This window comes from Prorops nasuta, unplaced genomic scaffold (assembly GCF_024137725.1).
Source record: "Prorops nasuta isolate Cenicafe-Biocafe unplaced genomic scaffold, Cenicafe_Pnas_1.2 PNAS00007, whole genome shotgun sequence".
Classification (NCBI taxonomy): Eukaryota; Metazoa; Arthropoda; class Insecta; order Hymenoptera; family Bethylidae; genus Prorops; species Prorops nasuta.
The window spans coordinates 3,416,300-3,441,532 of NW_027116804.1; the positions used below are offsets into that span (position 1 = coordinate 3,416,300).

Below are 25,233 nucleotides of genomic sequence, written 5' to 3' on the forward strand. Positions count from 1 at the left end.
CAATTGGATTCGGGGTGCACCAGCAGTCGGGCGTCGCCCTGCGGTCCACCCTTGCGCGATGACTCATGAAACTACCATGTCCCAGGAGCATCTGAGAAACATGGTAGCTCAAGTTTCTACAATTGGAAGCCAGCCAAGACCGAATGTCCAGGATGAGGCGGTGGGTCCACCTACCCCTAACATCCGCGTCCCAGGCTGCCTGCCATCTATCTACTAGATTAGCCCTCGCCAATCTCCGCGCTTCGGCCATGCCAGCCGAGGAGCAACCCGCACGCGACGCATCGTACACCTCCCTGCGTTCCAAGGCTAAAAGATGGGCCGGTGGTATGCCCGAAATTACTAATAACGCACAAGACGGGGCAGTACGACACGCGCGGGAAACCCTCAGCGCCATGATCCTCTGCGCGGAGATTAGGGACCTCATAATGGTTGGGCGAGAGGCAGCCTCAACCCAGCAAGGGGCCCCGTAAAGAAGAATGCTGTGCACTAAATTCGTGTACAACATCCTTCCCGAGACCCCCGACCCACCCACGTTCGGCAATACGCTACTCAACGTCCACCCAGCCTTCTTAGCTTTTCCCACCATGCAATCAATATGAAACTTGAAGGAAAGACGACGATCCAACCACACCCCAAGGTATTTCATCCGCGGGGAGACAGAAACCGTCTCACCCCCAACCAAAACCCGCGAAGCCTGATCAGACCGCCTTCTAGAGAAGAAAACAGCCTCCGATTTGGAGGCGTTCACCTTCAGGTTCCTCCCCTCAAGCCACAAAACGATACGCGACAAAGCCCTATTAGCCTTCAACTGCAAGGACCCAACACTACCCGCCGACACACACAATGCCGTATCGTCCGCGTAACAAGTCAACATGCAACCATGCGGAAGACTCAACCGCAACAGCCCGTCGAAACAAATGTTCCACAGGAGAGGTCCTAAGACCGACCCCTGCTGTACATTGGAATATTTTGAAATCAACGTCAGTCTCCGCAGATTGTTTAGCATATGATTTATTATTCGTTACAATATATTTATGAAGTAACTTTATATAAATAAACATAAATAGTAGCCTAATTTCGACAACTATTCGCACCCTACATTCGGGCACATCTAGTCTTTCGATCCTCGATCGGGTCCAACACCCCTCCTTTTCCTCTAAACGCCCATGCCGCAGCCGAAGATAACCGAGGGGCCGCGAAGGGAGAGAATCATGCGCACTTCCCTGAACCACTGCACAACCAAAGGGGACGCGACGCGATGGCTTCACTCTCAGGCCAGGGACATGCCACGACCCGCCGTTAGGCTTCCTCGTGCAACGTGGGGCGCCAAAGCCAACAGAGCTACGCTCTCTTTGGGACCATAAACAACTTCGGGGCAGAGCTGCCAGATCAGCCTATTTGACGCATGCGTAGGATGGCTCTACAGGCTGTGACTCCAAGGACTGGCACAATGTAAAAACATGCCCCGCAACTACATAATTTTTTTTTCAATTGTAATTGTGAATATTAAACAAAATGCTAATAAATGAATAAATTTTGAATAATTTCTTGTAATTATTTATTCCTAAACCATAAGCTTACCTATATGATAATTACGTGATTTAAATAGAGCAATAACATAGAATGATTAGTAATATAGGTATAATAGTTATTAACAAAAATAAAATAATTTTAAAAAACCAAATATAAATACATGATCCTATTAAGTATATTATAAATATTCAATATACTTTTGGTAGGTTATTCTGTTAAAACATGCTAAGCGTTGTATATATATGTATTAAAATATTTGTTAAGATGTTTTATATTACATAATTTATTTTTTAGTCTTAATGAAATACATGCATAAATAAATAGAAATTATTAATAACTGGAATATGTGTACACTGGGTCCCTTGTACGGTGCGTGGTACCTTGATGAAGTAAAACCTTCAATTGTTTAAATATTTCAGTCGTGCTATGGTCATAGCCGACTTTAAACGTTTGTTTTAATAAATCGGAAAAACGTAAAAAAATGGAGCACATCGATGAAGCAGGACCCAGTGGACTTTCCAGCAGCCCGAAGAGGAGTGGTAAGGTAAGTATCAAAAAATTTTTTCAAAAATTTCGCGATATATGGTTAAATAACCCTCTTTTTAAACATTGGCTTCAGGCCGTACCTGGAAATTCAACTTTTGCTTTTTGCAAAAGTTGTAATGTTCAGTTACGGTGTGGGGTTTATTACTTTAAACAGCATGCTCAAACAAAAATGCACGAATGTAGTATACGTAGGTTGATACCAGATAAATTGGAAAACATTACAGATGTAGTCGCGGAATGTAAAAAATTAGAATTAGATGAAAAAATTAAAATCGCGGAAATTAAATTATCAGCATTTTACGCTGAACATAACATTGCCATTCAGACAGTAGATCATTTAATTCCACTTTTAAAAGATATTTTCCAAGATCAAGAGATAGTAGAACGTTTTACATTGGGTCGTACAAAATGTACGGAAATTATAAAAAATAATTTAGGAACACGAGAGACAGAGAGAACCGTGCAAATTTTACAGAATCAATATTTTTCTATACTGATGGACGAAAGTACTGATAAAACTAATAGTAAATCTCTCTGCATTTTAGTACAATATATTTCTCCCGAGACCGGTAAATTAATTACTGAACTTTTAAAATTATTAGAGATTGACGCAAAAGACAGTTCTGCGGGAAAACTGTATGATGCATTTAAAAATTGTTTAGATTTGTTTAAAATTCCATTTAATAATATAATCGGCTTTGCTTCAGATAACGCCTCAGTTATGATTGGTGCTAGAGATTCATTTTTAACTCGTTTAAAAGATTCTGTACCGCGAGTAATACTTATAAATTGCATCTGCCATACGTCAGCAATAATTGCAAAAAAATGTAGTAAAGAGTTACCATCCGATTGTGAATTTTTAATTAGAAGCGTAGCAACCTTTATATCTTCAAGTCCGAAACGTTCTGCTATCTTACAAGATTTTCAAGAATATTGTAACGTAGAAACGCGAAAATTAATTAAATTATCTGGAACGCGATGGCTTACAACACAAAAGTGTGTTTGTAGACTTCTTGAGAATTGGAATCCGTTAAAATTATTTTTCCAGGATGCTTGGCTTGATGCAAAAATAGAATCTGCGGAAAAAATTTTATTATGTTTGAATGAAGAGCTTAAGTCATATTTCTTTTTTCTAAATTACGCATTAACAATATTTAATAAATTTAACGCCACTTTTCAAGGTAGAGAAACATTAATTAATAAATATGCTGTAATAAGCGTAAGCTTTATGCGGCAATTTGCTCAAAATTGCATTAAGCCGGAACATTTAGATAATATTTCTGAATTAGATTATTCAGATTCCGAAATTTATCTGCCTATCACCGACGTATTCTTTGGCTCTGAATGTAAAAAATTATTTCAAACTTTGCCTAGTGAGAAATCGGAAAATATTCAAATTAATTGTTTCAATTTTTATAAAGTTGCACTGCGGGAGATGCACCAAAGGTTACCCATTAAAGATTCATTTTTTTCAAAATTAAATTTCATTAGTCCAGATGTGGCACTGGACCAACGTATAAGAATTAATAAAATTACAGATTTAAACCCGGTTCTGACTTGTTTACCAAATGTGTTTCAGCAAAATGAAGTAGATTTAGAATGGTGTAATTTGCCTTTATTAGATCATGATATTAAAGAAAAACTAAAAAAATTAAATGCTGTTGATTTTTGGCACAAAGTTGGTTTAATAACAGATTTTAATGATACCGCGATGTTTCCAAATTTAAAAAAAATTGCAAATATGGTTTTGTCGTTGCCACATTCAAATGCAGAGGCAGAACGAATCTTCTCAATTGTAACTGACGTACGTACTAATAAAAGAAACGCGATTTCATCGGATTTGTTAAATGCTATTTGCAAGATTCGTTCTTCATTTCAAGCTCATAATAAAACTTGTTTAACATTCAAAGTAGATTCTCGTCATTTAGAATTACACAACAGTGAAATTTTATATTAAATTTAAAGTAGCGTAGCTGATTCAAAAATTTAACTTGAAATCATTATTTTACATTCAGAATTCCATTTTAGCCTTACTATACTTTCATTCTGATAATAATCTTTTAAACACTTACTTACTGCTTTCAACCTGTAATGCTTCTCCTTTTGTTCTTGCTTTAAGCCGCTATTCTATCCTTCAAATTTTCCAAAGTGTTGTTTCTAAATTTTCCTTCACCAATTAGATTACAATCACCCATAATAGCACACATGACGAAAAGTTGACTCTAAGTGAGCTTTTCAGTCATCTGCGTTGTTAGGAGCTGCTCTTTATGTTTAAATACTGTCAATTAGATACTTATAAATTCATAACATAAATACTGATGATTCGCAACAAAATATACTGTCTATACACAATAAGTTATTTGTTTTTCTAACTTTACAGCTGCTATCACCTTCGGTTTATTTACTTTTAGTTCTATATTTCATAAAAACAGCATGCAAAAAAAAATATATCTATTATTTCGATTCAATTATTTCTCCAGTTTTAATGACTGATTATAGTTTAAAATTTTGTTAAGCATGTAGAAACGTTTATATTTTTTCTTTCACTCCCTAAAGATTGCAACACCTTGTCGCTGGTGGGAGAGCTTACAATCCTTGAAACCCTTCATCCTTTCCCAAACAAATCGTGATTTATAGAATATATAATTATTGTAATAATCCTGCGGATTGATGTGATGTAGCATTTACTTTCATTTTAAAATCTTTTAAACAAGCACGAAAGGGTTTTTGGGTTTAACTAAGAAGCAATCTATGCTGTTTTTTCAATGCTTTTTTCTGGTGTTAGGTCTTATACTCCAAACTTATGTATATCTTCTATCTTTCTTTATAAATTGAAATGTCTTATAAATATACTGTCCGCAAAGAAAATGATTCAGATCATGAACATACAATTTTTTTATCTTTGATACTAGAAGACATACCAACATTATTTGTTATAGAAACATATTGATTGCAAATTTAAAGATGTTTCAAAAAGATTTTAAACACAATAATTAATTTCTGTTCTAAGTGCGAAAGTAAATTGAATTGTGTCCACGGTCTAAGGCATTTTATCAGTGTAAGAGTCTTTTATAGATAATATATTTCAGCAGCACTATCGAGAATTCGAAGGAAAGGGGTACACAACAGCTATGCATGGTCAGCATAGGTGTGATTTGAACTTCGGGAGACTTCGGCGTTAGAAGAAGAGCGACTACCGCTAACCAACACATTTTTAAATGTCATCCGTGTGAAGTGATGCAGCGTTTACCAAAAAATTCGAAGCAAATAAAAATCCTTTTACTAAATTAGTTTTTAATATTTATGAAATGCTTATATGTAGCTATTAATTTATTAGATTCGGTAATAAATACAAAAAATGCGTTCTTATTATAACTAATAATGAGTTGAGGTATAATAAACTCAATGTTTTTATATTAATCTGTTAACAAATGCATTTATTTATTTATTATTGAGTCCAATAAGTTAATGGTTATTAAAAAATTAATTCGTTGTAAAGAACAAAAATGAAAAAATATTAACCTCTGCCAAGAATCGAACCCGAGCCCGCCTCGTGACAAACGGCAACCTTACCTTCTGCGCTACAGCGCTCATTTGGTGGGTCAAGAGCAACTCGGTCTTTTAAACACTGACTACAACTCTTTCATTAACTCGTCATAAACTATCAAGAATTAGCTGTAATAATAAGTACATTTATTTACACAGCATTATTGCACTAAATTTATTATGTTTTTAATTTGAAGCATACATTTTGCATGAAGATACGATAGTTTAAGGGTAACCGCATACAGTACTCTAAAGACAAAACTATTCATATGCTCCATTGTCATAAATTAATTAAGTAATATTATAATATACTGTTATGGGTTCACACCGTGACGAACTAATTCAAGTACTTTTGGTACAACTAAATTTATTCACTCCTTGTAGAGTTATTTTACAATGTTGAGTTATAAAAATAAATTATAGTTATACAGGTTTTTAGAGGTTTTAAATAAAAAGATTATCTAATTGAAGTTAGATTGAAATTAGAGTGACTTGGGAGCTAATGCTCGGTTAAAGTCACAAATGACTTGTTTTAGTTACTGCTGGGCCTGGACTGATCGGTCAGGAACCGAGCAGTCAAGTCGTTGCCTCAAAATGCATCGATTCTCATGACCATATATGGTATGGTTTTAGGGAATCGATCGTGCGTCAGTGGTTACTAAGTCAACCGTGCGTCAATAAGACGATTGTTCTAATAGCTGACTAAGATTTTTAGCCACGCGCGCTCTGAGGCCCTGGCAACAGAGAAGTACTGTTGCCTAAGAAAGAGGTTCAGGTTGCATACGAATGACGCCACACGGCTCTTGGTTAGAATGCAACCGGAGCCTTTTTGAATTAAATTAACTTTTATTAATTAAATGTTTTAATTCTAGTTATTGGCTAGTTAATAGAGAAAAGTAGTATAAGTAGTTATATGTATATAACAATACGTTACCTGTAATCGAATAATTTATGATGGTTGAGCATATGAATAATTTTGTATTTAGAGTACTACATTATTATCCTTAAACTCTCATATCTTAATTCAAAATGTATGCTTCAAATTAAAAACATAATAAATTTAGTGCAATAATGCTGTGTAAATAAATGTACTTATTATTATAGCTAATTCTTGATAGTTTATCACGAGTTAATGAAAGAATTGTAGTCAGTCTTTAAAAGGCCGAGTTGCTCTTGATCCACCAAATGAGCGCTGTAGCGCAGACGGTAAGGTTGCCATTTGTCACGCGGCGGGCTCGGGTTCGATTCTTGGCAGAGGTTAATATTTTTTCATTTTTTTTCTTTACAACGATTTTTTTTTTAATAACCATTAACTTATTGGACTCAATAATAAATAAATAATTGCATTTGTTAACAGATTAATATAAAAACATTGAGTTTATTATAAGTAGAGTAGCTAAGGGGATTCTATGACCGGGTGACGAGGGGGTCGGGGTCCCGCGGGGGCAAGGGAAGTAGGGGAATTGCCCCCTCTCCTCGAGCGGTTGTGCGCATGCGCATCCTCCTCCCCCGACGTTAAACTCGTAGGGTACACACGTGGGCCCACTCTTACGTTAAGCAGTGGACGCAGAGAAAGAGAGAAAGAGAGAGAGAGAGAGAGAGAGAGATTCCATCGATGATTGTCGGTATCGCTAACTACCGATAGTTGTCGCGTGTATCCCCCCTCTGACTCCTTTGGTGGGGGGGGGGGGGGGGGGGGGGGTACAAATGTGGCCTCCCCCTTTTACCTTAAATTCCTTAAAGAGCGGTGCCCAAGCGAATCTTGACGCTCCTGGGATGAGAGTTGGGGGGTGCCCAACCGAGTCTTTACGCTCCTGGGTGCCCGCGCGACCGACTTCTTTTAAGGCGAATAGTGTAGACGCTTTGGAGAAAGAGAGAGAGAGAGAGAGAGAGAGAGAATACTCGTAGAGAGCGATCCAGTGATCGCTCCCCCATATTTTTTTTTTTTTTTTTTTTTTTTTTCGTAAGTTAGAAAAAAGGGAATCTTTTTTTTTTTTTTTTAATTATAATTTATTGAAGTATTAAAAAGGTTTTATTTACAATGCTTTTTTTTAGAAATTTTTTTTACATTCAATTGCATGATGTATATATTTATGACAAATGCTACACCACTCTGGTAGTGAACAATTGATGCGTAGGTGACCATATTTTGTACAATTTGTACACCAGTAATGTGGTGTGAGATCTATCTGAGGCTCCATTTGCGTAGCCTCAGTTCTTGTAGCAATGGACTCCGTTTGTGTGGCCATATTTTTCACCTGGGACACATTTGAGAAACATTTTGTTATTTTTTTTTTTTTTTTTGATATTGTAATAACTATTTTAACAAAGCAAATATACTTACAAAAATCACAAAAAGATTTTTAGGCTTTCGCTGCTTCTCCTTCGTTTTCCTCCTCCTCCTCCTCCTCCTCCTCCTCATGCTCTTCTTCTTCTTCTTCTTCCTCTTATTCCACCTGCTCTTGCTCCGCTTGCTGTAGCCCTTCTTGTATTCGATTTCTGAGCTCCACTAGTTTTTCAACTAGTACTATCAAATCAGGATCGTCACCCAACAAATCTTCGTCCTCTTGCACTTCTTCCTCCATTTTACCCATTATTTCCACAAGTTCTTTAACCAAGGCGCTAAATTCAGGATTATCCTCCGGATTCCTCAACAAATCTTCGTCCTCTTCCTCTATTTGTTCCTCTATTTCACTTATTATCCCCACAAGGTCTTCAATCAAGGCATCAAAATCAGGATTATTCTCAAAAATGTCTCGTTTTTTAGGTGTATCACAGAACATTGTCACTGTCGTTGCTAGCGTTAAAATGATCTCAAGATTTTTCGTCACTAGTCGCTCATATGCAAAACGATCTTCCAATGAAATATGAACTTACTGATTAGACACGTATTTTGTAGTTAATCTGATACCTTTCTTTCTTCTTTATCAATACATACATATTAGTCTACTCTTTATCAAAACGTATTAGCCTCCTATCCGAGAAGCGGAACGCAGTCAAAGAGAAGGAGAAGGAGAAATAGAATTTTGAGGTTGTGAAATGAACGATATTTTTTTTTTTTTTTTTAATTAAAATTTATAAATATATTTTTAATAACACACATAAAAAAAAAAGTTATAATTGAATTTAATAATAAAATATTATAAAAATGAAGTGGTAGTGAGAGTAGCAGTAGGAGCGGTATCATCTACGAGAAAAAATATTTATTATACTACTTATCCAAGCACTTGATAAAATTTTTTTTTTTTTTTTTTTTTTTTTTTTTTTTCATTGATTCTTACCGATTGTTGATGGTTTCCAGTAGCTGGAGAACGTCATTATCCTCATCGAACCGTATTATATTTTCTGGAGAAATTTCTTGCTCCATATCAATACCCTCCCACTCCATTTCACTACTAAAATCTGATAGATGAACCTCATCATCATCATCATCATCGTCATTATCCCCATCAGACTGGATATTTGATGTGGATTGTTGCCGCTGAAGCTTCTTCCTCAACATTCTCACAATCGCGGTCAACGCGTTGTTATTCACGTCTTCTATTTCACCCCAATCTCCTTCCAAATCTACTTCTTCTTCTTCTTCCTCCACTAATTCATCCATATTTAGAATGTTTTCAATATTTTGTTCAGTAGATAATCTGTACAATTTAATTACACCCATTTTTTTTGTAGAAACTATCACGTCAAGCAAACTCGGTAGACTGAGAATGGTAGAGATGTAAGCTCAATACGAAATGTATAATTATTATTATTATTTTCTCTATCAATACGTATTAGATTTCTCCACTTCACAATAACTATTAACAGGTTATTATCCTCCTCTTCTACTACCTCGTCCATACTTTGGATGATATCGTTTTATCATTTTTCACGTGAATTCAAGGTTGAGGAGCAGGGGTTTGCTAGTTGAACAATCGTTGTAGTTTTTAATATATATTTTTAATAATAATATTATATACACACAATAACAATAATAGTAATGATAATATTGGTCTTAAACTGGAGCAGCAGCAGCAGCAGCAGCAGAATCTGCGATTAAAAAATTGAAAATGATTTATTATTATTATTAGTCTTAAATTTTAATTTCATGAAGTACTTAATGTTAGAAGAGTTAAAACTTTTCTTACCGATTGGTGGCTAAAGACGTGGTATAGGTTGATTATTGACATTATCAGAATCACCAGCACCAGCAGCACCAGCAGCAGCAGCAGCAGCAGCAGCAGCAGCATTAGGCTGAAGCGGTGCAGGTCTTCGAAGTGGTTGATGCTGCTGCTGCTGCAGAAGCCTCCATGTATTTCGTCCTACTACTAACCGCGGTGTTGGCTTTACTATAGCTACAGGCTTTCCTGTTTGTTGATAATCCAACAATGTCATTTTTTTGTCTGGTAAACTGATTTTTTTTTGGTTCGAATTCATTTTGTCTACTGTCAGAAACACTACTGAAGTCGACATTGCTCTCCAGTACGAATAATCCTTATCTATCTCTACTCTAGATTGAGTTACATCTCTTAATCAAAACGTATTAGATTTCTTTCCGTTTACCCCTGATGAAATAGGAAGGGGAATATTTACAATAATATTTCTACAATAATTTTTAAACTATTCTATAAAAATTTAATAATAAAAGAAAAAGAAATGTGGTGATTCATCTTCCTTCTTAGTCTGCTTTGACGCATTATCTTTTTCCTCCTCCTACCCCTCCTCTATTTTTTTCTCTTCTTCTTCTTCCTTCTTCATCTCCTTTGGCTCAATATCTTCCCCGGTCTGTTTCTCTTCGTCTTTCTTCACTTTAATTTAAAAATACAAATAGGTAATAATTATGAGAAGGTAAAAAAATAAAGTAAATACTTACATTCTTCCTCCTCTATTTTCTCCTCCTCCTCCTCCTCCTCCTCCTCCTTCTCCTCTATTTTTTTCTCCTCTTTATCTTCTTCCTTCTTCGTCTCCTTTGACTCAATATCTTTTTCCTCAGTCTCTTCGTCTTTCTTCACTTTATTTTTTTGAAGAAAAAAATTTTACAAACAAATAATAATTATGGAAATGTAAAAATATTATAAAATAAATACTTACAGTTTTTATGCAAATAATGATGCAGTTTCCGTTCATACTCTTCGAAGTAACGATTGAAGAAATCGTTAATTCGATTCACGTATTCCTCTGTCAATTCTCTGGGAGGAGTGGGTGAAAGAGGAACAATATCCTCTTGAATCATGATTAATTTACACTTTTCGCAGCTCATTTTTTCTTACTGTCACCGACGATGTTGTAACATTGAATGAGGCTGCGAGGACTTGTTTTCCCCTCTTTATTTCTCTATGATTTTTAAAGAATCACATTTTTGCTTTTATCCATTTGGCAAAAACTGATACCTCCTCGTACGGACAGTGGATACGTTCATTGTTCAAGTTCTTCTCTCGAACGTGTAAATTGCACGGTGTTTTTTCAAAATCATATAATTCAATTAAATCCTTAAACTTAGGGCAACCATACACTTCTAAATTAATATTATCCACATTCATCCTATTCAATAGATTTTTTTCAATGTTCCCTCCCTTGTAGGCTACTACGGGATTCTCGCACGTTAGGCAACCTCTAATAAAATCTTCCACATCCTCCTGCTCGTATTTCTCGAATCCCGTATCACTGTATTTTATACCATGCACCATATTTAGCAAAAACCACACAGTTTTTTTGTCTTTTTCACTAAGGTTTTTCATACTGTCACGCAAACGAAAAGATGCGTAAGAAATTTGGTTACTTTTTAAATCAATTATAGCTATATCTTTATATTTAAGTTCTTTTTTATAAACTAAGAAACCTTCTATATCCATTATGTGAGTTATTCTATGCATTGTTGCGCTATTCTCGACGAAGATAAAAACTGAAATGAAGCATCTCCGAAGAAATATCTCCGTAGAGAGAGAAAGATTTTTTAAAAATATAAAGTTATATTCGATAAGGAGTCCATTCTTTCTTAATCTCTGGAAGATATTTTTTTTCCGAAGAAACTAACAATGGGAAAAAATTCTTAGAAAATATCCCCTCCTAAAAAAAAACATTAAATTTTAATATTTTCTTAAATGCAACAAAAAAAAGATCGTTCAGTATTGCATCGAGCGACTGACGACGACGACGATAATGACACCGACATTCGTTGATTTTCAAGGTTTTGTATTGGCCGACAAGAGTTTTATAGTTAAAGAATTTGCGGTGTTGCGTGATAATGAAGTGTATCACAATGTATTTTCACCACCATTTCAAGAAGCTTGGTTGAGCGATCTCGAGAGAGAACAGAATGAGTAAGTATTTTTTTTTTTTAAAATGTAATGTTTTGTATATAATTTTATTTTTTTTTTAAAGTTGGCTTTATTTTAATCGACATGGATTCAATTGGACCGACGGTCATTCACCTTATTACAAGCATAAAGATGTAATAAGAAAGTATGTAACGTCGTACGATGAAGATTGGATTTTCGTGAAAGGACGGGAGAAATATGATTGGTTGAGAAAAATTTGCAACTTAGAAAATATATACAATGCGAAGGAGTGTGAGTGGGGTAAATTTAGTCTTGGATGGAGTAAAAATTTCGAACCACCGTTACCCAAGTGTATGAATCATTATGGTATATGTTCACTGCAAAATGTTTACTTTATGAAATCTGTATATGATCAATATATAAAGGAATAAAAGACTTCTGAAAAAAAAAAAACAATGTATATCAATGTCAGTATGCATCTCGGACGAAACAATGGGATGTGTAGATACCCCTACTTCCATTCTCTATTCGATATATATAAGCGTTACTCTTCGGGAGAGACGCATTCGCAATTATTAATTTATTGTTGTTGTTGTTCACCGTATGACAGAGTCATTTCTTTAAGAAAAAACATAAAATGTCGACTGAATTGCGAAGAAAATTTTTTACAATTAATAGTGCGAATGAGTACGATGCGTGGGTACTGGAATGTCGCGAGCATATTCGACGATTGAGCAACGCGGATCGAGCTTTACCCGTTGGAACGCGTCAGAAGAATTTTGCCGAAATCGCGTGTATAAAGTGTCTGTTGCTACGAGCGCAGAGGGAATTGAATTATATTAAATCAGGGGCTGGTTGTAGCAATGACGTACAAGGACTTACCTGGGAGGAGCTTGATTCGGCGTTTCGAAGTCGAATATGCAGCGGCATGGTAGTTAATAGTAATTATATAGAGCCTAAGGATTTTTTAGTAGACGCGGAAGTATTAGTGCGTACGCGTATAGATAAGGTATTTGTTAGTGCAAATAGTGTTAAGGTTAATTGTGTATTTAACGGACAATTCATCTCTAAGGACCAGAGTGATGATAAAAACATTAGTACGACTAATGCTACATTGTATAAGACTGATAATTTTAGTGATTGGTATAGGAAAAACATTTTAGACGTTATAATGAAAAAATTAAGTGAATTTCAAGAGCGTGATAGTGGATGGGCTTTGCACAAAATTCATTATTTAATAGTTAACATTAATCGTTTTAACCCGTTGCACGCGGGTTGTAGAATTAATATACCATCCGCTATCACGAGTAGGAAAGCTCTGATAAATTTAGAAACCAGTGATAATGCATGTTTCGCGTGGTCCGTGACGGCGGCACTCTATCCGGCAAAACCTACGGCTAATCCAAAGCGCACGTCCTCTTATCCACATTTTCGGACGGTTTTAGACGTCGGTAGCCTAACCTTTCCGACTACGCTAAAACAGATTCCGAAATTCGAGACGGATAATGACGTGTCGGTTAACATCTTTACCTTGGAGAATGAAGAGCCAAATATCGACGCAAAAATCGTACCGCTTCAGGTGACGAAGAAGAAGAGATCGAGGCATGCTAATCTTCTTCTCGTCAACGATGAACAGGGGGCAGGACATTTCATGTGCATAAGGAATCTGTCGAGATTGGTGCGAAGTCAATTCACCAAGAGCAAAAATGCGCATTATATATGCGATCGGTATGTATTAATAATGATACAAATATAACTGCATATGTTTTATTTATTTATTTATTTTTTTATTTTTTTTTTTTTTAGATGTCTCCATTACTTTCGCACAGTGGAGAGGCTGGAGTCGCATGAGCAGGATTGCTCGCAGCTCAACGATAATCTCCGATTGATGTTACCGAGAGAGTCCGAGGATCGCTGGGTTTCCTTCAAGAATATCAAAAATGGGGAACGAGTGCCATTCGTCGTATACGCGGATCTGGAGTGCATATTATCAAAAGTTGAACAATCGAACAGTAGTGATATTTATCAGAAGCATGAACCTATGAGTGTAGGCTATTATTTAAAAAGTGCTCGCGATGCGTCACTCTCGAAATACGATGCTCATCGGGGTGCCGACTGCATCGAATGGTTCGTACGCGAGCTCGAGGTCATTGCGCGCATCGCGAGCGAGAAACTGGGGACTGTCGTGCCCATGCATAATCTTAGTATTAGCGAACGATCGCGTCACTATAATGATCCCAATTGTCATATATGCAAAAAGCCGTTTCTTCCGAATCAACTACGAATTCGCGATCACGATCATCTGACCGGCAGATACAGAGGACCGGCTCACAATAATTGTAATTTAAATTTCAAAGATTCGCATGTCATTCCAGTCATTTTCCACAATTTTTCCGGCTATGATTCACATTTCATTTTCGAGACGATCGCTAATTTGTACGAGGGATCGGTATATCTGCTGCCTGTGCATAAGGAAAAATACATTTCATTCACCAAATATCTGCGAAATTATAATATACGGCTGAGATTTATCGATTCGTTCAAATTCATGGCCTCCAGTTTGGACAAATTGAGCTCGTACTTGGCGGAATCTCAGCTGACAAATTTGAGGTCACAATTTTCGGAATTGAGCGTCGAACAGTTGAATTTGCTTACGAGGAAAGGTATTTTTCCTTACGACTATATAGATAGCGTGACTAGATTGGAAGAGACGGCTTTACCACCGCGACAGTCGTTTCGCAACAGACTGACCGACAGCGATATCAGCGAGGAAGCATACAATCATGCCGTAGAGGTATGGACCAAATTCCACATGCGCACACTTGGGGAGTACAGTGACCTGTACCTGAAGACCGATGTCCTATTGTTGACCGATGTTTTCGAAAGTTTTCGCGATAGTTGCATGCTAAATTATGAGTTGGGTCCAGCCCATTATTATACGCTACCGGGCTTCACCTGGGACGCGATGTTGAAGCATACGGGAATCAGGCTGGAGCTTTTCACGGACGTGGATATGTTGCTGTTCGTGGAGCGCGGTATACGCGGTGGTTTGAGTCAGTGCTCCCATCGTTACGAGAGGGCCAACAATCGGTATATGCGGGACTACGATCCGGCGGAACCGTCGAAATATCTCATGTATTACGACGTAAACAATCTGTATGGGTGGGCAATGTGTCAGCCGCTGCCCACCCATGGATTCCAATGGATCGAGGACGCTGCCAATCTCGATGTCTCCGCTATACCCACGGATCATCCCGAGGGTTATATTTTGGAGGTCGATTTGGAGTATCCGCGCGAGCTTCACGACAAACACGCGGACCTACCGTTCTGCATGGTGCGCGAGAAGCCGCCGGGCGCGAGCCAGGAGAAGCTGCTGGCCACTTTAAACGATAAGACCCGTTACGTAATACATTATCGCGCTCTGCAACAATGTATGCGTAATGGACTCGTACTGAAGCGTATACATCGCGGTTTAAAGTTTCAGCAGTCCACCTGGCTACGCGATTACATCGAGCTGAACACGCGTTTGCGCACCGCGTCCACCAACGAATTTGAGAGGAATCTCTTCAAGTTGATGAACAACGCGGTTTTCGGTAAAACAATGGAGAACGTGAGGAATAGAGTTGACGTGAGGCTCGCAACCAAGTGGGAGGGAAGATACGGGGCGGAAAGCCTGATTTCCAAACCGAATTTTCACAGTCTCGCGATTTTCAACGAGAATTTGGTCGCGATTCAATTGTCGAAATTGTCCGCGAAATTTGATAAACCCATTTACGTGGGAATGAGTATTTTAGATATTTCAAAAATTTGCTTGTATGAATTCCACTATGACTATATGCTTCCTACATTCGGCGGTAAATGTAGAGCGATGTATACCGACACGGACAGTCTGATATACAGTGTCGAGTGCGACGACGTTTACTCGGTCATGAAACGCGATCTCGCGCGATTCGACACCAGCGATTATCCTGACGATAATCGGTATGACTTGCCACGCGTCAACAAAAAGATACCCGGTCTGATGAAGGACGAGAACAATGGTCGTGTCATGACCGAGTTCGTAGGACTGAGGGCAAAAATGTATACTTTCAAGGTGCAGGACTGTGCGAGAATTACCAAAAAAGCCAAAGGTGTCAAAGGTTACGTTATCGATAGAAATATAACATTTGACGACTACAAGGATTGCTTGGATAATTTCACCGTACAGTCTCGCAGTCAAAATTTGATTCGATCGAGGCTGCACCAGGTTTTCTCGATCAGTCAGAGAAAGGTCGCCCTCAGTCCGTACGACGACAAGCGTTTCGTTACACCCGGCACCGCGGCGACTCTACCCTGGGGATATTATAGTCTAAAATAATTTGTTTATTTATTTATTTATTCTATATTTTGATACATCTTAATAAAAGTTATTATAAAACATTGCTCTTATTTATCCAGGAATTGTGCGTCCTGTCGAATCCCAGCCACTTAACGAACACTTTATCGCCCTTTCTACGCAATACTCTCTCCACCAGATACACATCGGGATTGATGGTTTTCGAAAGCTCGTATTCGTAAAATCCACCCAACAGTTCCGTACCCCTGGAATCCTTGAGGAGATACGTAGCGGGATTGGTCCTCTGCACTTTCGCCACCTCGAATATTTCGGTAGTCCAATTAGGCGTGTAGCCTTTGGCGAACATCTGCTTGTATTTACTGATTCGTACGAAATCACCGACTTTGAACTTGGCACGACCTGCGACCTTGATGTGGCTGTATACTGTCTTGAGTAGCTTATCTGCATGCTCGGGTTTCACATCCACGGGACGCATTCCCGTGGTACGATGCTTTCGCGCATTGTACGCGTCCACCAACTCTTGCAGCATAGCGCGCCACTTGTAATTACCGTTCAACGTAAATCGTTTCCACATTTCCGTCTTCAACGTACGATTCCAGCGCTCGACTATCGACGCTTTCATCACGCTGTAGGTCGAGTAGTGATTTATCCCGCGTTTCTTCATCAACGCCCGAAAGTCACTGTTGTAAAACTCCTTGCCGTTGTCGGTCTGTAAATTTTTCGGACATCTGCCGTTCTTCAGTAGGATTCTCGTCATTGCCGTCGTCACTTCTCCGCCGCTCTTGGTCTTCAATGCCACCGCCCAAGCGTATTTCGAGAGGGTATCGATTACAGTGAGAATGTACTGGTGACCCGCATCGACGTAATTGCGCATATCAACAAGATCGGCCTGCCAGAGATCGTCGAAGCCGCGCACGATGACTCTTCTGCGTGGAAAATTTATCCTCGCCGGTGCGTGGAGCTCCTCCACCAACTGTATCTTTTCTTTGCTCATTTTTTCAAAAATAGACAGATTCTTCGAAATTCCTAATGAAAAGTGTTGCTAAGTATTGCTCTTTCCAGATCTCTTTTACTCACTTTATCATCCAATTTTTCACAAATTGTTTGAAAAATTTGGTCCATCTTTTTCTCAAATTGTTCATTATGTTTATTCAATGCCATTGTCAGATATTGCTTGAATTCAAGCAGTAAATGCTCTAAATTTGGTTCGTGTTTCCTACTCTCACCATCCAGTCCAATTCCAAATTTATTTATCGACATTTCAAAAATCAGTCTCCTGTTCCTCGTTATTATTATTATTCCTCTTTTTGATGGCTCGTAATGTCGAGAGTATACAGTCTACGATGTATGTTAAACAAATGCAAATTTCACAGCAGCAGGAGTCAGACATTTATTTTTTTTTTTTACCTCGTACTACCGAAAGACGTTGATATTACACTGAGGTAAGAGTGTAACGTGCAACTTTCTTTATACGATGAGATCCTCGTCGCGCAACTCCTCGATTATCGACTGTATCTCGTTGTGATGACTCGTATTACCGGCAGCCACCGACGCGATCAAAAGTCTCAAACGTTCGATCAATTCATTCGGATCGTTCCAATGTACGTAATTGATTGGTCCCTCGGTGACACGCATAAGACCTTTACCCTTTTTTTTCGATGATGCTGATGACGGTTTACTTGCGCTCGACGGTTTACTTGCGCCCGACGGTTTACTTGCGCCCGACGGTTTACTTGCGCCCGATGTTGACGCGTCAGAAGTTGACGATTTTCTTGCGCGTGATGTTGATGGTAACCGATAAGGCGGTAAAATAGGTTTTCCCAATAGCAATGGTTTCATAATTTCTGTATATTTTGCACCTCTATTACCTTTGATTTGTTTTAGACTATCGTTTAACAGTTTATGCGCTTTAGTTTGATTGAGAATACTCTTGTATTGTTCCAAATCGTCGGGTTTTATAATGGCTCGATTGGGTTCTCTCATGAAAATTAGTTCATAAGTACCCATTGTACCGGTGTATAACGTCTTATCGAGAATAATATCTCCCTCATGACTTATTTCAAATTTACATTTACCAAGCGTCAGTTGATCATCTTCATAACGAGGTCCAAAAGCACGATCAATCAAGTTATCCCTATCAGTCAGAAGTAATTTAATATACTTGCCAGGGATCGGATGTAATTGAATATGTTGAAAGACATGTTGAAACAAGCCTGGTTCCTGTTTTTCATCAACATTTAATTTTTCTAGCAAACTTTTTTTTGAATCGGGCGACGGTTGATCGGTTATAGAAGACTCGTCGTCGTCGTCGTCGTCGGTCATGAAATCCAATGGATTCGTAATAGTTTCACTAATATTACTACTACTAAGATTCTTTGCTCGTTTATGCGGTGTCGATGTGAAATAGGCTCCCCTCTTCAATTTATCGTTGTATTTGACAAACGAACTATTATTATTATTATTTGTGTTATCCTCCGTTTGCGAAACGAGTTTCTTCAATGGTTCGACTATCGGCTTGAATGCCTCGTTCAAACTGCTCTCCATTATCGCCTTCTCCGATTTCAAGGCACGATGCTTGTCGCGAATGACCTCGCTCGTCTTGGCGATCCTCTTCAGAAGCGATTTTTCATCCATCGCGATGCTGTATAAAACAGCTTTCCCCCGAATTGAACGGTTTTTAACCGACCTGTTGCGATGCTGTATTCTCCCCGAACCGACACGGGTTTTAACCGACCTGACACGGTGATCCGAACAGCCTGCGCTCCAGTATCAAACTGACACTCAAGGCCGTGATCGTGAAACCTTACCGGCATGATTATCGACATTCACAAGGCCGAAACATTACCGGCAAGGTCGAAACCTTACCGGCCTGACAAGACCGTTCACTCGATCGTGGCGTACTCGTTGAAACCTTTGCGATAACGACCGTTCCTCAGAGAGCTATCCTTGTCTATTACTAAGAAACCGTAATCGCGACTCCAACAGGTCGAACACAATGTGAGAAATTTCTCATACGACATATCACTGTTGACGTGATCGTTGAAAATATGCTTCAGATTAGTTCCATCCTGCTTAAATATTATTAGCAAGTTTGCGTTATCTCGTATCAGATGCTTCGGTATTTTCGCATAAGTCTGACAGAGGTAGAAACAATCGATGTTGGAATGTCTACCCATGCAAAAGTAGTCCCTTATATTGTCCTGCTTGTCGTTGGCCACATCGTCGAATATGAAAATGGAATTCGGCTTTGCATCCGCGACGTTCACAACCTCGCAATTGTTGGAAAATTGAAAGTAACCGATTTCCTCCGTTTCCTGCAGAAGCTGCTCCAGATATCGATACTTCGGTTGCTGGAGCGATTTCGAGTAGACGTACAGGTTCTCGAATCTCACACCGTGCGGACTCTCTATGAGGCTCAGCAGCACGTTTGTCTTACCGCAATTCGACGGACCGCAAACTATGCAGCGTATCGTAGATGGTAATAGCGATCCGTGACGTTTTTTTTTTATTTGCGCGGTAGCATTGTGAGCATCCAAATTTGTCACGCGAATAGTCGGCACGTGCTTCACGAAATGCATCCTCGCTATTAACCTTCGGGAACAGCCGTATCGTTCATTTATATTTCGCGAATTACGGAACTATTCGGTCAGTTGCCATTACGATGGCGTTCATGCTAGTCGTCGTCGATTCTCTGCATAACTTGACGAATCATCAGCTCGAACACATACCGAAGATCGTATTGCTCGAGTACTTTCCAGACAGTATCGCGAGTGTGTGGGAAAGATTACCTCGGCACATTCGCGCGGACTCGGATGTGCAGCAATATCAATATTGTTTGCAACACTACAATCTACCTGATACCACTCACCACGACGGACCACCGAGACGGATAAAAGACTGTTACGTTTGTCAGCAAGAGAAGCAGTTGCTCTAAATGTCTGGATCGTTCTTCAATAAAGTCTTGAAAAAATTGCCATTTGAGCTGCACGTGCCCGGTTACAATTATTGCGGACCCGGCACTCGACTTCGCGAAAGATTGGAGCGCGGCGATCGTGGTATAAATCCGCTGGACGAGGCCTGCCTCGATCACGACTTAGCATATTGGCACAACGAGGATCTACCGGAGCGTCATCAGGCCGATAAAGTGCTAGCGAGGAGAGCGCGTGAACGTATTAACGCAAGAGACGCGACCTTGGGTGAACGCGCGGTCGCCGCAGCCGTATGGGCATCGATGAATGCTAAGCGTAAACTTGGCTTGGGATTACATAATAATAATAATATTGTTGCGATGAAGAAAGCAGTAGCGGCTAAAAAAAAGAACAACAACAAGAAAAAAATTGGTATTACGAGGAAGAGAAGAATTCGAATGCCGAGGAAACGGGGTGGTATAATACCTATACTTCCACTACTAGGTGCAGTCGGAGCATTGGCAGGTGGAGCATCGGGTATAGCGAGTGCTGTAAACCGTGCAAAAGCTGAGAGAGAACGATTGCGGGAAATGCAACGTCACAATCGCGCGATGGAAGCGTCGCGCGAGAGAGGCCGAGGTCTTTATCTGAAACCGTACAAGCGAGTCGTCGGAGAGGGTATCCGTGGAAAAAAAAAAACAACAAAAAAACGGTCGAGGAAGAAAATGAATGAGGGAAAATTTCGTCGTCGTCGTCGCGATGCTCTCCCGGATTCAGGTCCTACTAGTAACGTACAATTGGCACTCATCTGCCGACGCATACCATACTTCCGTGGAGTCTTTATGCGCACATCTCTGCCGCTAGACGGGCCGCGGTGCAACGAGTGCGCGATCGTGAATCTCGACGATCAATGCGGTCCTGGTACCCACTGGGTAGCCTACGTCAAGCGTAACGACATCGTCCTATACTTTGATTCCTTCGGAAATTTGAAACCGCCGAAAGAATGTGTGCGTTACTTTGGCCCTAACGTTACAATCTACTACAATCATGATCGATATCAATCGTACGATAAAAGCAATTGCGGTCAGTTGTGCGTGAAATTCCTGCGAGAACAGATACTTTGAAAAAAAAAAAAAGAAATGTCCATCACCGTGACATTATCGGATCGTAAATCAGTATTAAATTCAGATTTCTTTCCCCCCATCAATCTGCAAGACGATCGGTACGAGATCGGTCTCGTGGACATGCAAACGTACAACTCGATAGCCAATGTGGACGAGACGAATAATAAGTTCTACTACGACAACGATAAGGTACTGACGATACCCAGAGGCTGTTACGAATTGAGTGCGATAAATGAGTATTTGCAGTCTCAAATTTCTGCGAGACACGAAATTCAAGACGACATTGACAGCGTTATTCTTCTACGAGCGAATAACAATACACTGAAGAGTGAAATATTCTGCAAATATTCGATTGACTTTGGAAAACCGAATAACATTGGCTCGCTACTGGGCTTCTCGTCGAATCGCGTGATCGAGCCGAACGTCCAGGCTGAATCCGACGATACCGTGGACATTGTGAAAACAAATATTCTACGCATCGAGTGCAACATTGCGGGTGGTGCGTACACCAACGGTAGACCACGCCACATTATTCACGAGTTCTTTCCCAGCGTACCACCGGGCTATAAAATCTCGGAGGCACCGAAAACCGTCATTTATCTACCGGTCATCGTCAGAGTAATCGACCGTCTCACGTTACGTATCCTCGATCAGGACGATCGTCTCGTAGACTTTGGACGTGAAGAAATTACCATAAGATTACACATTAAGAAATGTTAATTTACAAAAGTAGTAGCGAGGATTATAAAGCGGTGAAACTGGATGAAACGTTCGCTAGTCGTTCGTCCTACGTGGAGTCGAATACACCGGCTCGGAGTGAAAATCGCGACAAGAGGAGCTTCCTGCTAACGAGAAGAAATATCGAATTTTTACAATCATTGGGATTCACCGTGAAGAGATTGGGCGAAGGTAGTACATAGTGGAACAATGGCAGATCCCTTGAACGTCACCGCACCGCTGACCTACGACAATCGCATCACGAAAATGGAGATGCATGCCTACAATCCGTATGCGAACGCCTCGTTGGCGAACAGCGACGAGATTCGCATTCCCATACAGCAGCAAGATTTGATACTCCTGCCGTGCGAGAGTTATCTCTACGTCGAGGGCCAGCTGGTGGAGGGTACGCGTGACGCGAGCGCCACCAACGATGATACAGTTACGCTCGACTGCAATTCCGCGGCTTTCCTCTTCGACGAGATTCGTTATGAATTGAACGGTATCGAGATCGACCGATGCAGAAACGTCGGTATTACCAGCACTCTGAAGAATCTCGTTTCCCTGAGCACCGAGGAGAGCGCCAGTCTACGTCATTCCGGATGGTTCGTCGCTACGGCCAGAGACCGGCTCAAAAAGGAGGAGGCTGTTAAGAATTTCAGCTTTTGCGTGCCCCTGAAAATGCTGTTGGGATTCTGCGAGGATTATCGGCGAGTCGTCGTTAACGCGCGTCACGAGTTCGTTCTCATTCGCGCGCGCGACGATACAAACGCCATTTACTCGGCGGTGAAAATCACCGATTCGTCGATCAAGCTGCTACGAGTGCAATGGAGAATACCCCATGTGACCCTGAACGAAATTACGAAACTCCAATTTCTCAGTATCGTCGAGCAGGACAAGAGTCTGTCACTCGCTTTTCGCGCCTGGGAACTTTACGAGTATCCGCTTCTGCCCAAGTCGCAGCGACATACGTGGTCCGTGAAAGCGTCCACGCAATTGGAGAAGCCGCGATACGTCATTCTGGCGTTCAGAACGAACAAAAAGAGTAGTCAGCACGAGGATGTGCTGAAATTCAATCATTGCAAAGTCCTCGATGTCAAACTTTATCTGAATTCCGAATCTTATCCGTACGATCGTCTCGACACTGATTTCACGAAATCCCGCTACTCCGTCCTCTACGACATGTATGTAAAGTTTTTCACCTCCTATTACGCTGGTGAGAAACTCGGGAGACCCATGCTCGACTATACGGACTTTTTGACGTACGGGCCGCTCTTCGTCATCGACTGCTCGCATCAGAACGAGTCCATAAAAACCGGCACGGTCGACGTTAAACTCGAGATCGAGTGTATGGAAATCATTCCGGATAATACTACAGCCTATTGTTTAATCATACACGATAAAATTGTACAATATAATCCTCTTACGAATATTGTTAGAAATGTAAGTTAAAAAATTATTGTTAGAAATATAAGTTTATAAAAAAAAAAAAAAAAAAATAAAATACTTTCTTAAAGTTGTTAATGTTTTATTCCTAAATTCTACATTATGGGAGATTAAACGTAGGGAATAAATAAATATTAATAATTATAAGCATCAATTAATTTTTTATTTTTAATACAAAATATCTATCAAACTTTACACTTAAATTCCACGTTGTGGTATTTTCCTCCTTTGTATAGCATTATTAAATTTTTGGCTGTTGCAGCCTTTTGCAGCTGCTGCAACTGCTCTGTATCCTCCGCCAATTTTGCCATTCTCCCTGGCAGGAATACCCAATCGGCTGTTGGCAGCTTTACAATAATTTTTATGCCATATTTTGTCTTAATTATTTCAACTTCAGATATTTCGTATTCGTCATTTTCCGTTAAGCTATCTAATTTAACGAATTTTTTTGGAATGACACTTCCCAATTCATTGATCTTATTGAAGTTCATTTTTATCTCTATGAAAAAATTAGTCTCATTAGAGTAAAAAAAAAAAAATCAATTAAATAATGCATTTACTAATCGAATGAAAAAGAAAATCCTTACCTTTTTTTATTTATGTAAGAATCAAGTTTATTTTTAATGCGTTCAAACACACACACAAACTTATTTTTTTCTGAATAGTTCAAGCACGCGTGGTACGACTATGCAGCTCTCGTTTAACAGACTGACTTTTTATATGAACGATATTATCATATATTAAGCGTATGCAATGTTTGGAAGGGGTAATTTTTGTTTTTTTTTCTTTCTTACTTGCGATAAATTTCCATTGTGATTGACCTGTAGGTTTATCACAGTATAACACAATAGGGAAAAATATCTATGGATATCTCTATATACGGGGAGGGTATAGTGTATCCTTTAAGAAAGAAAGAATGGACTTCTAATGTAATTTCATATTGAAAACAAACGATAAAGACTCTCTCTCTCTCTATCTCTCTCTCTCTCGACGGGATTTCTTCAGAGGATTCATTCAGTCCTCGAACCTACAGCAGTACACGTTGAAAGAGCAAAATATTAAAAATGGAAAGTGAAAAGTGTTCTGTGACGATAAATCGTGCAGAAGAGGAGGAAACTGCAGCAGAATCTATGCAGGATTATATTAGGAGAATTAACGATTCTCATGAACGCTATTTTCGAGAATATGAAGCGATGCTTCAGCCAAATATGCATTGTAAGTACTTATTTTATTAATTTTTAAAAGAAGAAAACCCACCCATACATAGAATCATGAAATAATCTTACAACACACATACGAAAAAAAAAAAAAAAAATTTAATTTTTTTTCCATTTATTTTTTAGCAGCTATTGATTTAGAGAAGGAGGAGGAGGAGGAGGAGGAGGAGGTGATTTTTGTAAGTATACTTGATTTGTAAAGTAGTTATTACAATATTAAAAAAAGTTTTCAAATATGTCCTAGGTGAAAAATAGTAGCACGCAGACGGAACCTATTTTCGCAAAAACAGAGGCTACACAAATGGAACCTGAAATGGATTTAACACCACATTATTGGTGTACTAATTGTGAAAAGTATGGTCACCTAAAAATTAATTGTACACTTCCAGAGTGGTGTTCCATTTGTAAACAATACATTCATCATACTATCGAATGTATGAAAAACTTTTAAAAATTGTAAATAAAACCAATAAATATATTTTTACTTAAATTTGTGTTTCTTCAATACCTTTCCATCCATCCACTTTACAAAATAATATTCTGCGTTCCTTAATACTTCAATAAATTATAATTAAAAAAAAAAAAAAAAAAAAGATTCCC

At 39.1% G+C, this 25,233-nt stretch overlaps 1 protein-coding gene across 1 annotated transcript; it reads left to right on the top strand.

Annotated features, from left to right (window-relative positions):
- Positions 1 to 2,014: 2,014 nt before the first annotated feature.
- LOC136774887 (SCAN domain-containing protein 3-like) lies at positions 2,015 to 4,036 on the top strand. Its single transcript, XM_066729364.1, has 2 exons — positions 2,015 to 2,077; positions 2,153 to 4,036. Exons 1-2 carry the CDS (start codon positions 2,015 to 2,017, stop codon positions 4,034 to 4,036), a joined length of 1,947 nt encoding a protein of 648 aa, XP_066585461.1.
- The last annotated feature ends 21,197 nt before the right edge of the window (positions 4,037 to 25,233 follow it).